The 16,188-nt window shown below is 41.7% G+C and overlaps 1 protein-coding gene across 3 annotated transcripts in view; it reads left to right on the top strand.

The window, feature by feature from the left end:
- The window catches only part of nebl (nebulette), a 123,534-nt gene that overhangs the window by 17,959 nt on the left and 89,387 nt on the right, over positions 1-16,188 (top strand). For all 3 annotated transcript variants that reach the window (XM_036124929.1, XM_036124930.1, XM_012854915.3), the window contains exon 3: positions 10,911-10,995. In XM_036124929.1, the coding sequence (XP_035980822.1) occupies positions 10,911-10,995 (85 nt within the window). The remainder of the gene's footprint in view (positions 1-10,910; positions 10,996-16,188) is intronic.

The raw sequence follows: 16,188 nt of genomic DNA on the forward strand, positions 1-16,188 counted from the left end.
AATTCCCTTTAGAATCAGAATCAGTTGTTCTGGCTATAATCAGGGAATAAAGTGATTACTGCACTCTAAACCTACAGACATTTGATTCAATATAAAAACAGAACTCTTCTATGTAAAGATGTATAAAACAGGAGGTTTTGAGTTATTTCCCTCCATCCTGTATTCTACTCTGAATTTTATGGTTGTTTATATTCATTATTTTTTGCTGTATTGTGTTTTTCATCCATGTTTGATCCGAGTACCTTTAACATAAAGCCCAACCTCCTTCATCTTCATCTCTTCCTCCCTGTTCTGATAAAGTGTTAAGGCCACTGAACGCCCCTCTCTGTCCTACCTAATAAAACCTAATCCTCAGTTTGCTGACTGGGTTTCCTTTCAGTGAACCAGAGACAACTCTTCTGCCCCACAGCAGCATCGCCACAGGCAGAGGGACTGATTGTGTCCCAAACTTCAGACTACAGAGGGCACAGATCTTTGCTCATTATTCAGCTGATTATGGGCCTGTTGGAACCAGCTGCATGCATTTGTGTAGCACCATCTGTAAAGGAGGTCATTTGGACTGCTGTTTGGGGAAAAAATTAAAATGTCTTCATGTCTAAGTTTATTTAACCAGTAAGTCCCTCAGCACTGGCATCCTTGTTCAAAGGTAACTTGGCCAAGAGGCATAGCCTGCATACAAAGTCCAACATTAGAACTGCGTTTGCCGCCTTTGGTTCAGAAAAGGATCCATGATTAGATGTAAAAATAGACTTTGTATGAGAAATATCTATTTTAGATGTAAAAACACTACAGTAAAATACTGTAAGGTGGTTAGTATTTATAAATTTGTATAAAATATTGTCACGCGGACATCACCATGCTGTTTACACTGCAATGCATTCTGGGTAAATGACGTATACAAGTTTCTGTAGCGCTAGCTCCATCCAGCCAAAATAGCAATGAGTGATGTAAACCTTTTTCTGTTTGAACCGGAGCGCGTTGAAATGGATGACAATGTAATTGTGATGATGATGATGATGATGATAAAAACTATTAATGACACGTACCGCTCGTAGGACTGTGCGATCCAACAAGTAGTTCTCTGTGTGTGATAACATTTAGGATCTGATCGGTCTTCAGTGTCGGGTCCATAATTTCACATTTGGGACCGCCGGCATACCTTCGTTAGTTAAAAGGCTTCAGGTGTTGCCTGTCAGCGTCTTTCACTCGCAAGGCAGCCAGGTTTAGGCGCTTTATGGATAAAAAGAGTCGGCACGGCAGCTGGTTTTAGCTTGCGAGGGTGACGCCCTTCATCAATGTTGTTCGTACAAACGACTGGAAGTCTTCTGCAGAGAAGTGTTGAAAGCACAAATGTGGATCCTTCAGAAGTTGTCTTCTGCGAGGAAGGAATAATAGATCTAAAATAAAGAAATGCAAATGCACAAAGAACAGAATCTAAGACTAAATTATGAAACCAAACAACAAGGAATGAACTAGTTACTAGTCGTTAGAGCTTAGATTCACCTGTAGATGAACCTGGAACTGATCGCCAATCATGATAGAGTCATGCATCAGTTTTTTAAAAGAAGCCCCATTTTTCATTCCCTCTTTACTGTTACAGTTCCTCTTAGTTTGTTCTCTAACATCAGACTTCTTTAGTGTTATTCCACCATGTGAAGCTTGTTTTTGTGCCTCTCACTGCTTCACTGCTGGGCGGTGAGTGAAGCAGCCAGCCTTGTTCTGAGCCCACACTGAGGCCTTCATCAACACCTAAGCAGGAAGATGGAGAGCATCCAGAGAAACATGCTGACCCGCCCTCTGCTGCCGTCCCCGGCCTCTTCTTCTCTCTCACTTCCACTGATTCACCAGAGGAGCGGCCATGCTGACGTATGTCAGAGTTCACCATGTGATGATGAGAACCGGGTTTCCTCCATGCGTCAGTGCTGCTGTTAATGCTGGTACCCGTCAGTGACTCTCATCCTCTGGCTTTACCTGAGGTGACAGATATGATTGTTCTCATTTAGGTCAAAAACCTTCTTATTTTTCTTCTTTAAGCAAAACAATGACTTTTATTCAACATTATATAAAGAGCCGAATAACAAACAGAAGCACTGCATGAAACATTTTCACATTTTTTACTTTTATTTGTCCTTTCTAACCAGAAAGGACTGACAGATATTCAGTTAATACTATGACACATAATTTAATTTGTTTTTTTTGTGTTCTCATACATCATAAATTAATTTTTTTTTGCTATCGGTCCTGAATATTTTTGGCTCCAGTGTTGAACAAAGACTGGTGGCAGACCCAGCTGTTTTCTGGTTCCACTGTCACAAGCTAGAACTCTGCTACATAACAACAGATACTATCTATAGCGTAACTGAGCCGGAGAGCAGGCACAGAGCAGCCATTAATGAGAGAACCTAGCATCCAGTGAGTGTTTAAACCTTCATCAGTAATTTTCTAAATTTCTCTAGAGGAAATATGTTTTATCTCATTTGGTGTTCTTGGACGCTCCTGCAATTAACCCAACCTTTTATTGATATTGGATTTTTTATTGGTTTTATCTAGAACTATTCAGATTAAAAGCTAACATTACTCAGGAGTTCACAATATGGTGCCTACAGCATTTTGATTGGTTGTTGGTATCAGTGTCAGACTCTGTGCTTTTGTGGAAACAGAAGAAAATGGAGTTAAGCCAGCACTGGCACCAGTTTAGCACTGCAGACTCCACTTAGAGTCCAAGATAGAACAGCTTGGCTTCAATTTATTACATCTACACAACTTTAACAGTCTACCTCCTCACTGGCTTATCTGCAGTGTGGCGTACCACAGGGCCGAGTCCTCGGCACCTCTTCTGTTCTAGCTTGGCCGTTTCCCCCATGCCCAACCTTTTAAAACCCTGATGTGCATTAAATATATAGTCTGGTGGAGTTTGACCTGTAAATATCTTTACATAGCATATCAATACCATAACAGTATGTCCCTCAGTGGAAACAGGTCCAAAGACGAAACAGATTTCTGTTGATCTCGAATGAACTTAAGTTTTTCATAAATTCTATTTCAATTTTATTTATATAGCGCCAACTCACAACACATATCATCTCAGATGTCATAACAATTTGATTGAATGCTATTTATTGGACCATCTTGTATGAGTTGGTTATTTGCTTCATGCGTGTTATAAATTCAGTGCTCCTAGCCAAAGACTGATGAAGATCCCATCTGATACCGCTTCCTGAAATAAGTCAGCTGATGTTCTGTTTAGTTCCACCAATTTTACAATCTTTGATTTCAAATGAGATGCAAAAATCGATATAATATGATTCTAGTTTGGTCTTTGTTAAAATGTTTTTTTGAAGATTTAACTGTAATAGGAAGTAGGTTATAAAAGGGTCAAAATCAGCTCACAGTGAGTTTTTAGAGATGTTGCATTGCAGTAACCACGTTTAAGTTAATACAAAATTCCTCAATTAACACAAAGTGTTCATTTATTTTTAACCAGAGCTGTCTTTACTTACTGAGCTGAAGAGGATTGAAGTAAAACCTCTAAATGAGATTAATCGCTATGACTTAGTGAGAAGAGTTCCCACAGTATCATGGTGGAAAAAATAACCCATTTGCTTTATCAGTGGTTGGCTAATTATAAAATGCTAAATCACCCTTTTACATCCAACAAAATAACCTTAATCATTGTTAAATAATAAATTCTTCTGAAGGAGGTTACCAGCGGTAAAGGACCATAAACTACGGCAGCCTATGAGGTCACTAAGTGCGCTGATGGAGCAGAAAAAGGTTGCAGCATTGTTCGGGTTGAGACGGGCTCCAGTCGGACCTCACACCCTGACTCTGGGCCTGAATGCGGCGTTGGAGTCCTGTGCGTCAGCGCTGCTCACAGACTGGAGACTGGAGTTGTTTGGAAAATGCCACAGCAACGTTGCAGACAATGGTGGATCTAAATGTGGATGTACAACACACCCACTGCTCCGCATCCCCGTCAGCGGAGCATTGTAAATGTGAGGTCCTCACCGAGCCTGGCAGAAAGGCAGGAAGTGTCGTTTAAAGGACAGTGTGTGTGTGTGTGTGTGTGTGTGTGTGTGTGTGTGTGTGTGTGTGTGTGTGTGTGTGTGTGTGTGTGTGTGTGTGTGTGTGTGTTGCTCTCTGTTGGTATAATTAGCTCATTTCGTTGATCAAGGAGCAGCTGCAACAGTAAAGGGAAACTGTTACTTCTCCAAATGCTTTTTTCACTGTTTCCACCTGCTTTTAGTTCTTATTTCAGATTTCACTAACATTATCTGGGCTCTCCAGGCGAGCTCCTCTCAGGCCGTACTTCCTCCCCGTAATCACCTTAACTCTGCCGCCTGCTGACGGCGTCAAGGTGGCGGCTTAATGAAAGCGTTTTCTCTCTTTTCTTAATCAACTCTAGTCGGTCATTTTATGGGAGCTTTGACTCAAAGCCTCCCAGCACAGGATTACATCTGCAGATTAATTAACTTTATTTTATTATTAAAAACTTCAGCTCAGCTCAATATTAACCGCAGTTGGTGTTTTAAAATAGAAATAAAAAAAATCATTTTGATATGCGTTAAAACTGAGCATTCTGTTAATAATTGTTTGGATTCTGTGTGATATCTGGAAAAAAAATGGATAAACTCATTTAAGGAATGTTATTTCCTTAGAAATATTTGGAAATAAGTTGGCAGAGGATTTCAGGTTTGCTGCTGTTTGCATGCTGGCTTGTCCCGCGTGTCTCTGTGATGGACTGGTGAGCAGTCAGGTGTCTGATGGTGTCTGTCCTGCATCTTCTGCATCCTGAACACGCCTCTAGCTGATTGAGTTTAGTTTTTATGCCTCAGATCTGGACACAGTTAGAAAAACTAGCATTTTTAATGACTTTTAATCGTTTAATCTTTACTAATCTAGCTGCCTTTTAAGATAAAGTTGTAGATGCATCATGTTAGTTTGACGGATGAGTCTGTTCACCATGTTGCACAGGAACAACGACTTCTCAGATGTTTTCTCCTGTAGCTCCACCGCTTCATCAGCCTTTAGTTTGGCGTTGGCATTCATAAAGTTGCAACATTACGTTAAACACTGTAACATGAACAATCTGCACTGTTTCTTTCAATCTTATTAGAAATGCCACCATATCTCTTAATAAAGAACCTAGTTTTTCCCTAAAAGTGTTTGAGTTTATGACAGCCGTTCACTCCTCAGTAGAACATCACAACCCAGTGCAGAAGAACCAACAGTTCTCCGAGTGTATTAACATTATTCAGGAACATTCTCTTTACAATGCGCTAGTCAGTCATGGCAGATGAGCGTTCACACTGAGCCTGGTTCTGGTTCTGCTGGAGGTTCTCCTCCCTGTTAAAGGGGAGTTTTCCTCTCCACTGTCGCTTCATGCATGCTCAGTATGAGGGATTGCTGCAAAGCCATCAACAATGCAGACGACTGTCCACTGTGGCTCTACGCTCTTTCAGGAGGAGTGAATGCTGCTTGGAGAGACTTGATGCAACCTGCTGGGTTTCCTTAGAGAGGAAACTTTCTCACCAATCTGTCTGTAGGATTCAATAGAATTCACTTTTTAAAGTGCCTCGCAATGATTTGTGTTGCAAATTAGCGCTTATAAATACACTGAATTGAATTAAAAAGTATAATAACTATGTTACAGGGGTTTAGGAAAAACATCTATAATCATTTTAACACCTGATCACATTGAAATCCTGCTAGGTTGACTTTCAGGGCCAAACTTTTGTTTATATATATATATATATATATATATATATATATATATATATATATATATATATATATATATATAGTGATTTTCCATTGCAGATGAGATACTGACTACAGTGGTTGACCTCACAGAACCCCAGTTTAATAAGTGACTTTCTGTCCCTTCAAACTGCTGGAAACTGCTGGTTCAGTTTTCTACAGTTGCATAGAGTGAATGTGTTTGTGAATTAGCCCACAGAGCTGGTCTTTGTCTGAAACGATTGGGTTGCACCAAACGAACAAAGCCCACGTGGTTGTCCGTAGCAACGGGAGCAGGTGAAGTGAAACGTAAAGCGCCGGTCGGTTTGTTCTCTTGTTGAGGTTTCCAACCTGGACCAAGTCATTTTACAGGAGCGTGATAAATCCTGAGTCCTGTTAGGATTATGTTTTTGTTGGGATGAAAGAGAGAAATTAAGCCTCTGCAGGAAGCCAAATGTTTCTGGTTTTAATCAATTCAGAGCTGAATCTGTGCCATTCACTATCAAAGCAACACATTAAAGACAGATCAACACATAAAACTGATCTCTGAAGGAGTTTTGTTCTGACTTAAGGATGTAACTGACAAATAAAATCATCTTCTCCTGTCGCTAGAAGCCAGTTTCACATGCAGAAAAGTGTAAAAGCTGCTTTTGTTCCCCACTTGCTGATCACCACAGTGAGTTAAGAGTGGCAGAGCACAGCAGACTGTTGTCGCCTCTGATTATGCTCTCAGTCCGGGTTACTGGTGCCCAACATAGAAACAAAAACACCTCCAGCCATGGCTGTGTTGTTCTGTTTCTGGTTTTAGCAGAATTGACACTAACAGATCAGATCCTGAGGAGTCGCCGGGTGACTTTGGACCTGATTAGGAAACTCTGAACTTCTGCTGCCTTTCTACATGTGTCTGCTCCTTCCAGACCATTTTCATCCCCATCTCTGCTCTGCATCTGTCAGTGTGCAAAAGTACAAACTCACATTTATTTCAAGTAGGCATTGTTTTTATTAGACATTAAAATCCCATTTTACATGATATCCCATTATTAAGGAAAGCTAGAGTTCAGCCATCATACATGTTTGGTGTGAGTAATCATGTGTAATGTGGGTGTAATAAACCGATTTATGATCCCAAAGAGAAATGAATAGAATCTCGTTTTGGTGATTAGTCATTTCTGATTGGTGTGAAGCTCGTGTCTCTAGATGCTGGATTAGTTCCAGACGTGACGGTGGTTCCTTTCAGCCTGACACCCTGCAGCTGAACGTCAGACTCTTATGTTGAAGGAAGAAGTGCGCTGGTTCTGATGTTCTCCTGTAGCCTAACGGAGCCGACCAATGACTCCGGTTTGTTACAGAAACACAGAGGTAATCAGGTTTAAGTGGTTCACATGGCAGCAGGTTGGATGAACGTGTCTCACAGTGACGACATGCGACTGATTTATGAACACAGAACCTGCTAACTGAGGGCCCGTTTCACTACAAGCTGAACTGGATTTAATCACATCCTGTTCAAATGTGATATACTGCATATTCATAATACAGAGTCATTTTACCCTGAATAGAGATTTAACAAACAACAGCTGGAGATTGATAAAATATATTTATATTCATGAAAATACAAACAGGAAGTATTTCTGCAGCATTTTTGGCATTGTAGCTACCTTTAAATTAGTCAGTTATAAATCCTGTAATATAAAGACTAATCAAACCTGAACTGATAACAGATTCTTCACAACAGTTTGTGATCATTATCCTCAGAGACCTCATTAGAGACTTAAATTACTGTTGTTTTTTTTTATGCGGGTCATTTGTGTGCTTTCTGTTTTCATTGGTCTTAAATGCTGTCGAAAATGTATTTAAATCATCCTAATACCATACGGGGAATTTGTGAAGAAAACTGCACTCCACCTCCAGTCCAATAGGTGGCAGTAAAAAGATACCAAAGGCCAAACATGCAAACCCAACTGAGAAGTTGGGCTTTGCATGTTTGTAATACTAACATCTTGTGGCTCAAATCGGTACAACATCTAGCCAATCACAACAATCTAATCTGCTGTTTTTAAACGGTTTGTTGCTGTTGTAACTTTTTGCTTCCACAGGACATGAAAATGATGATGTATTCTGTTCTAGTTCTGGTCCTTTACTCTTACTGGCTCCATGTTAGCAGGCCGCTGCTCTTTAGCCAAAATAAAATACCAAATGCTCTGTGCCAGGAACCCTGGGTACTCTCATGTGATTGGCTCAGGAACCAGGAAGTAAACACGGGCTACACTCTGACTGAAGTAATACTGGAACATACCTTTAGGGTTTGAAAGGAGAAAAATGTGACTAAGACATTGTTGATGGAGAGGACCGATTGTTTATAGGGAATGTTAATTCCATCCTGGGTGAGAAACGAGAATGATTTAGGTTGATTTTACAGTAAATATCTTACTTATAGCTCCTTTATATAAAGTAGAAAACAACAACAACATGCAGGTCTTAAATATGGCAGAATTCATAACAGAGCGGGGAAAATAAATCCACCAATTATTGTTGCTCAGCATCTAATCCTACCCTTCAACAATCCTGGTTTTGTGCTTTTTCCCTGGAGCAAAATGGGTCAAGTACCAAACAGAGCATACGCTAAACGTGGACAATATGGTCTTGGATGGCCCAGAAGTCACAATTTCTCACTTATTAACGTGCTACCGTATGATCTTCATATTGTTTATTCTTCTTTATGCAGCTCTGCTATGATAACAAACATATTTGTTAAATAAAGCTAATTGTTTAGTCTGAATGACCCTTATTCAACGCCGCTGCTGAGGTTCAGAAGGATTTTAGATGCTCTCAGCCCAAAGTGTGAACCTGGAAAATGTGGGATTAACTAGAAGGAAGAACGGATGAAAAGAGATTTACTCCAACAGAACCGAACAAACTAAATGCTTCTCTAAATAAAACCCAATGTACATTTTACAAAACAGCATTGACAGAAACATTAGAAACCAAATAAAACAGCTGAAGCTTAATGTAGGAGCATCCACACGGTAAATTGGTCTAACTGTATGAAACAGAGCTACAGTGTGTGTGGGAGAGCAGAGTGGGAGCTGACATGTGGGAGGGGAACAGGACTGAAGGATACTTGAGTGGAGTGTTGGAGCTGCTGGGATTGATGATTCATGAGTTACAGGCTGTGAATCGACTCGCTCAGATGGAGCGGATGCTGCCTGAGGACCTGCTCCACAGCTTCCAGTCTGCCCATCATCACAGCAGCTTCAAATGCTGCAAACCTGCTCTGATGTTACAGTAGAAAGCCTGTTCAGTGGACGCTATGCTCATACTGCGTATTTACCGTCTCCTGCAAACTTTTACTTCTAACCCATTAGAATACATTTGCTCATTATTCTTATACAAATCGATTTTCTACACTTATGAAAGCTGTATTAGGATTTTATCTCACTTTGTTAGTGAGATACAGAAACAGCACACCAAGGTTACATTTTAAAGATGCATTTCTTAATATGGAACAAAAACGTTCTCCAGCTGTTTAGGTTTTCAGGTTTCTCTTGTGTTTCCTCTGTTTCTCTGTTGTTTTTGTTCTCTGAAGTGTTGCCTCAGTCGTTTCTTTTTTTTGTGTTTAGTGTTCTGTTCTCTATAGATTTGGGATTATTTCTATTAGCTCTCTGTTAGATTATCCCCTTGGTTTGATACTTTCTCTGGGTCTAAGTTCATCTCTGTTTGTGTGAAGTAGTCTCCCTCCCCCAGCTTCCTGGCCTCCATCCTGCCATAGCTGCTCCACATTTCCTCTGATTTCTTCCGGTTCCTGTTTCTATTTTCCACGTCAGTGTATTTAAACTCCTGCTGTGTCATTGGTCCTGGCTGGATTCTTCTGCTAGCCGGTCCATCAGACTGCTCCATACCCAGTTCACTACCCGTGTCCTGTTCTCCTTGTTGGGGTTAAGTGCCTTGCCCAGGGGCACATTAACATGTGACAGGGGTAGCTGAAATTAAACCCAGAACCTTCTACCCATCAAACCATTGCTGGTCTGGATGTCTAAGATCCTTTAATGTTCTGTTCTGTTTCGGTTTCACCAGCGCCGTGACCTTCACGGTCTGCAGAACCTCAACCACGACACCTTTAAGGGAAACTAGCCGATGTGGAAGTGAGAAAAAGATACTTAGAGAAGTGTGAAACGAGTCGTCACTTTATTTTTTTCACTGCTTTAGTCTAAAAAAAATCTACATTTTGGTAAAAAACTTTTTTATTTTAAATGACTTTCTTTACACGTTTCCATGCCTGTTTAAAACTTGAGGTAAAAGTTTCATCTTACAGTTTTTTTCATCTATTTTACAACTCTGACTGCTCGTGTTTATCAGAACTATCATTTAATTATTATTTTTATTTCAGCAGCAGTCATTTCAGGATAATTGTTTTTAAGCATTTAAAATTGAGATCATAGGTAAACTAGAAGACATTTTACCTGGATTCCTACAGTTCAAAGACTTGGTTGGCTTAATTACTATATTCTAATTGTTTAATTGCCCTTGAACATCGTCTCATCTGAACTCGTGGTTCTTAACCAGCAGCAAAGCTGATTTATGATGGAGCCACTTTGTTGTTCTGTTCTCAAACTCCAGCTGCTCGTTACGGATGATCCCAGAATAATTCAGACAGGAACATAAAGCGTCTCTTTAAAAACTCTGAGTCATGTAAACCAACAGAGATAAACATCTCAGACACCTTTTAAAGCCTTTCTGAGCTTCTTGAGTGTTTCCAGCTCATGTTGAGCGCATCATGTCGTGGCGACAGGTTTGATCGGAGCATCCTCCACCGTCTGAAGGTCAGACTCAGTTCCCACTCTGACAGCTGCTGGTGCTCTTTAGTTTTAGGAGCTTTGAATGGCTCCTTGTTTCTGTTGATGTCACCACTCCGGCGGCTCATTAAGTCTTTAAGGTTACGCTGTCAGCAGGGTTGCAGCGCTGACATTTTGCATCTTGCTGTTGTAATTTCTTAAGTTAACAGAAAATTAGTTTTAGGAACGGCTGCCATCAACAGACGAGTCAGGCAAACAGCCGCTGGGAGATTATAAGATGAAAACGAATCTTCATCTTCTTACTATTTCTTTTCTCGGCCTGTTTTTTCCAAACTTTTCCTCATTTGATTTAAAAACCAACTTGTTTCTTTCTTTTCTCAGACATTACCCCAAGACGTCGTTCACCATCGTCACCGACACGCCAGAGAACCTGAGACTGAGACAGCAGAGCGAGCTCCAGAGCCAGGTAAGCAGCACGCAGCAGACAGCAGCTCTCACCTGCAGGTGGGGGGGGGGGGGACCTTTCACACATGAAGCGATACGGTACCGATATTCCGTACCTGGGAAACGATAGCAGTACCTAATGGTACCTGTTTTTGGTACTTTTGTGGGTTTATGTAGTAACAAATGTTAACATTTTTATTTCTCAATATATAAACTATTATATATAAATATATACTTGTTTGTATCTACAAATTAACCTTATTAAATAATGTATTAAATTTAATACATTGCCTGAAAAATAATTAAGGGAATATATTAATAAAACAAAGTTTTACCTACACAGCAGTTTCCAGAGGCACACAGAGAATGAGGTGAATACAGGTCTGAAGCTGTGTGGGAACAATAATATTTCAGGAAATTGTTTTAGTGGAACAGTTTCAGAGAAGAAAAAAATATTAGAAACATTTTATTCCACTTTGTAAATCAGGGTGAGAAACATTTTCAATGAGGGAACAGAGCCCATTAGGCCTGCCTGTCTGCCTGTCTGTCTGAAGTGCTCGGCTCTTCAAAGACAAAAACTGCAGAACAGTTAATTTCACAGGAAGTCACCGATAACAGAAGAAAGTCGGTAAATTTTCCGCCTGTCACTTTTTAGAAAGAAGGTCTCTGGATGGGTCTGAAAAGTCACTAAATATAGGGAGAAATTGCCTAAAGTGGCAGCAGTGACCAGGTGCTTCCTCAGGTTAGAAGTATTCCCACCGCTGGCCTTAAACTTCACCTCATTATGGCAGCGATGGTAATCTGCAGCGTGTTTAGAAAAGTGCAGCCACACTTTACAGCGCTTTCTATCAGCCATGCTCTGTTGACTGGTTCACAGGTTACTGACGTCATCTTATGTGTGCGATGCTGCGTTCATGTCCAGCATGGAAAATCAGCCACTCTTTCTCTCCCTCAGTGTCACAGTGATGCGTTTAGGTACCGTAACATCGTACCGTTTGATTTTAAATGAATCGGTACCCGGTAGTACCGACAGGATTCAGTTGGTAGCTATAAATGTGTCAAATTCAGGGACCCATCCCCACCAGCAGGGGTCACCTCTGTTCATTACTGATAAGTTAAATTAGCTTTTACCCTTTGGCACAGTAATGATCATAATATAACAATTAACCCTAAAATACCAAACTGGGACGTTTCCAGTGTGGAACATGTGGGTGGTTGCCCAGGGTGGCATTGGATGGGGGGGGGGGGGGGGGCACAAAGACCAGATCAAAAGATTCAACTTATCTGTCAACAGGAAGTCGGCGCCTCCTGCTTGTTGTTTAGAACAGGGAGAGAATTTTAGGTCCTCAGCAGTTTATATCTCCCCAGGAATATAACTGATTTCCTGTATTTTGATTGGCTGGGGGTGGCAGAAGGAGGAGCCTATACAGGAAGCCATTCATTAAAGAACCTCCTCTGTGACCCGCGATTAATATTCATTCTTTAATCTCAAAGAGTCTGGATTAAGTGCCGTTAAGTTAGCTTCTAAATGCAGCAGCTGAACCATAACGTAGGAAGACAACCTAACTTATTTATGGCTGTTAGAGGTTTTACTCTGAGAACCCCAGTAGTCTGGTTCTGGCTCAGGTCACATCCTGGAGATAACGGACGCCTTGTTGTTGAAAATGATATTTGCACCACTTTTCCTCCTCAGACCGGTCGCAGCTCACAGCACCTGTCAGAGTAATGTGGGTTAATTCTGGCTGCCGCCGCCCCCACGGCCCCTCGGGGGGGGGGGGGGGGGGGCGCTAACAAAGGTGCAGCGACGGCTCTGAGTCACCGCTCTGATTTACTGACACACAGACTGAAAGCAGCGCGACTGGTGCTGCGTATGCCATCATCCTGTGTTTGTGTCTCTGTGAGAGTCAGTCAGCAGGCTGCGGCACAAAGGGACAGATGTCCACTCAGCAGTCTGCTGAAGGGACACGCTGCTTCCCATGGGAGCCGTGCGTCTGTCCCGCTCTGTGAACATCATCCTGTAACACTCAACACATTCACTCTGTCACGTCCTTCTCATTCACATGGCAAAACTTACCCGTATGGCAAGATTCAAACGTTTCATCTAAACACGGCAGGAGTTTAAACTATTAGAACAGTAATAAGAGCAGTAACAGGATAGCAAGCTAAAAAGGAAGAAACGTTATCTGTAAATGTGATTTAATATATGGGAATATTGAACGGCTGAAGAATCTGAACAAGCAAATGCCCCCCAGAGGGTAAAGGATGAAGAACAAACTGTGAAGTAAACAAAGTCTGGGACGCTTTGGAGGTTTTAACCGTCAACCTTTGTTCTGCCTCACTGGTTTAAAGGGGGCAGTGTTTAAACTGTTCCTTATCTGGTTCTCTAAACCATTCCTAGATCTTCCTCAGCACCACTTCTGGTCCCAAAACGTATTTCTAGAGCTGTATAAACTATTTAATTTCAGATTTATCATGCAGAGCTCCGCTGTTTTCTGCTGAGTTTATAAAGTACTGGTGCTGTTAACGCATCCAGGCAGAAACATGAAGCGTTGAATATGGCTGAAGAACTTCCATCCTGGCTTTGGTTTTCACAGAGAAGCAGCAGCAATCTGCTCCTTCTGATGGAGATTTGTTCCCTCTGAAGATGAGCAGGTGATCAGGGCATCTGGTCAGCAGAACCTGGCTGCTGCTTTAACCTCTGATCCTATGGAGGTGTTATAGGATGCAGTCAGTTTTTCTCACACATCTAAGAAATGTTTGCTTCATCTTTGTGTTACCATCCTTAGATGTTTGGATTTCTTTTATGTTTTGATCACTTCCTTGTTTATTTATGTTTCATAAGTTTTGCCGTATTCAGTTCATTTGTCCAGACAGGAGTCTCCATATTAGTTCATTCCTTTGAGTTTAGATTCTTAGTTTATTCTTGTGTTCTACTTTTGTTTTGTTCCTCTTAGATCAGTGTTAGTCTTCCCCCTTGGTCAGTAGTTTCTATTTCTCTTAGTTAATTTCCCTCTGTGTTAATCAGTCTCCCCTCCTCAGCCTCCCTGCTTTTATTCTGACTCAGCTGTTCCACATCTCCTCTGATTAGCTCCTCTGCTTCCTTTATCATCTCCCACTCCTGCCTCAGTATTTAACCTCCTGGTTTTCAGCGTCCCCTCCTGGATTATTGCGTAACACTCCCTGATCCTCTGTCTGTGCTCCCTGGTAGAGACCTGTAACTTTTCTGTTTTATCATGAAAACATTCAGCATGCTCCATGCTCCAAGGTCCTGACTGCATCTTAAGCCGAACTGCCTATAAAACACGATGCTTTGTTTAATAAACTACTCTCTGTGATTTCTGTACAGTTAATTTTAAAGGTGTGAAAATAAAAAGTGTCTCAGGGTAAACATGTACGTCAGATATTTGGGTTTTTGATGTGGTCGTCAGAAACGTGTCCGTCCTGCAGCTCGGCCGGTTCTGAAGCAGTTCTCTGCTCTGACAGGAGCTCATTGTTACGTCTCTTTACATCAACGCTGAAGCCGTCCTGCAGGACGCTGATGAAGCAGACGCCCCCCCTGTGCAGCAGGCCTGACCCCACAGACGCTCCACCCTGGCTGGGAAAACACACGCATGTTGTGCCGTGACCCAGTTCTGCTCAGTGAGGTCACATGATGAGGTCACATGATCAGCTGAGGATGTTTTATGAGGTCTCTGCACCAAAGCGTTCTCAAATATGCAGAATCCAACTTACTGATGTGTTTAGATTTGAAAGTTTAAAGATTTAATTGGCTCAGTTTAGAACCAGAGTTCTGTTCAGTCATCAGAACCGTCCTTCACACTCTGTCCCAAACACTTGGAGGATCTAAGCTGAAGACCTGAACCAGAAACCCAGACTCTGCTGCAGGCATCCATCAGAGGCAGCAGAGGTCCAGTTTGTCGCTGCAGGTCTGCAGCATCAGCTCCGTTCTCTCTTTCTGCGCTTTAGTTGATGAGTTTGTCTCCTGAGCTCTGCAGGAACCGGTGCTTTGTCCTGACAGCAGGACTTAAAGCTGTGGAGGCAGAGCAGCATCACAGACACGCTCCCAGTGCCTGAGTCATATTTCTTGGCTTTACAGCCTCGTACGGGTCTGCTCTGAGGCCTAATGGGCTGCTGCTGATGAAGGATGGACTCCAGCGGGGGGGGGGCATTACGTCCAGATGAGCTGCAGCGTTTCCTCTGAAGGTCAAAGTGAAGTGCTGGAGGACCGCCTGTCCCTCTGCTGCTGCTGGTACTGAGCTGTGAATCATCTGCTCTGTCTGCAGGATGCCAGAGAGGCAGCAGATACAGAGAATTACAGTTAATATAAAACCTCTTCATGCTTACAGCTGGGATTAAAACCCAGCTCTTCTGTCTTATTTTCAGCTATTTTAACCCTTTGAAGCAGGACTCCTCAGCCCTGGACCCCGTGTCCTGCATGTTTTAGGTGGTTCCCTGCCTCCACCCGTCTTTATTAAACGGCTGATTAACAGATCTCTGCAGACATTGGTGGCCACTGAGGAGGTCATGCAATCATTTAATTTAAATGTGCTGGAGCAGAGAGGCCTAAAACATGCGGAGCAGGGCGGTTGTTGAGCTGTGACTTCAGCAGTGACTTCTGCTGCTATTACACCTGAATATATGTCAATACACATGTATATAAGTCACCATGAATGTACATAAGACATCCTCTGCCTTATTTCTATTTTGTATTTTTATTCTTATTTCCTCATCTACTTCTTTTTGATCCACTGTATAAACGAGGACACACTATATATACCTGATGCACCTTGTCCTACTTTGGCACCTTCTTCTGATTATTGACTAATGAGCTGATGTGACATATGAATTTCTCCAATGTGAGATCAATAAAGCCTAACTTATCTTATCTTGAACTGTGGCTTTCTACGGAGGGAAGAACCTTCCAAGTTTTCACTAATTTGGTTCCTTTTTCGTCCCCTTTCAGTCCACAATCTAACTGCTTTCAGATTCCTCTATTAATTACTCAGACATGAAAGGGATTGTAAACTTCAAAGATGAACTAACTTTGCTTTAGCGTAAAAGTAATCTTAAACTAAAAGGTTGTTTTGCTGTTATATCCTGAATCTGGATCTGCTGGGTTAGGGTTGCTTCATGTCAAAGAAGGTCATTTTCTTGCTTAAGATGAGAGACTGAATTAAAAATGAGTTTCCTCTGGCATCTCCACACAGGCTGAAGG

The sequence above is a fragment of the Fundulus heteroclitus genome, chromosome 21 (assembly GCF_011125445.2).
Source record: "Fundulus heteroclitus isolate FHET01 chromosome 21, MU-UCD_Fhet_4.1, whole genome shotgun sequence".
In the NCBI taxonomy this organism is placed as follows: domain Eukaryota; kingdom Metazoa; phylum Chordata; class Actinopteri; order Cyprinodontiformes; family Fundulidae; genus Fundulus; species Fundulus heteroclitus.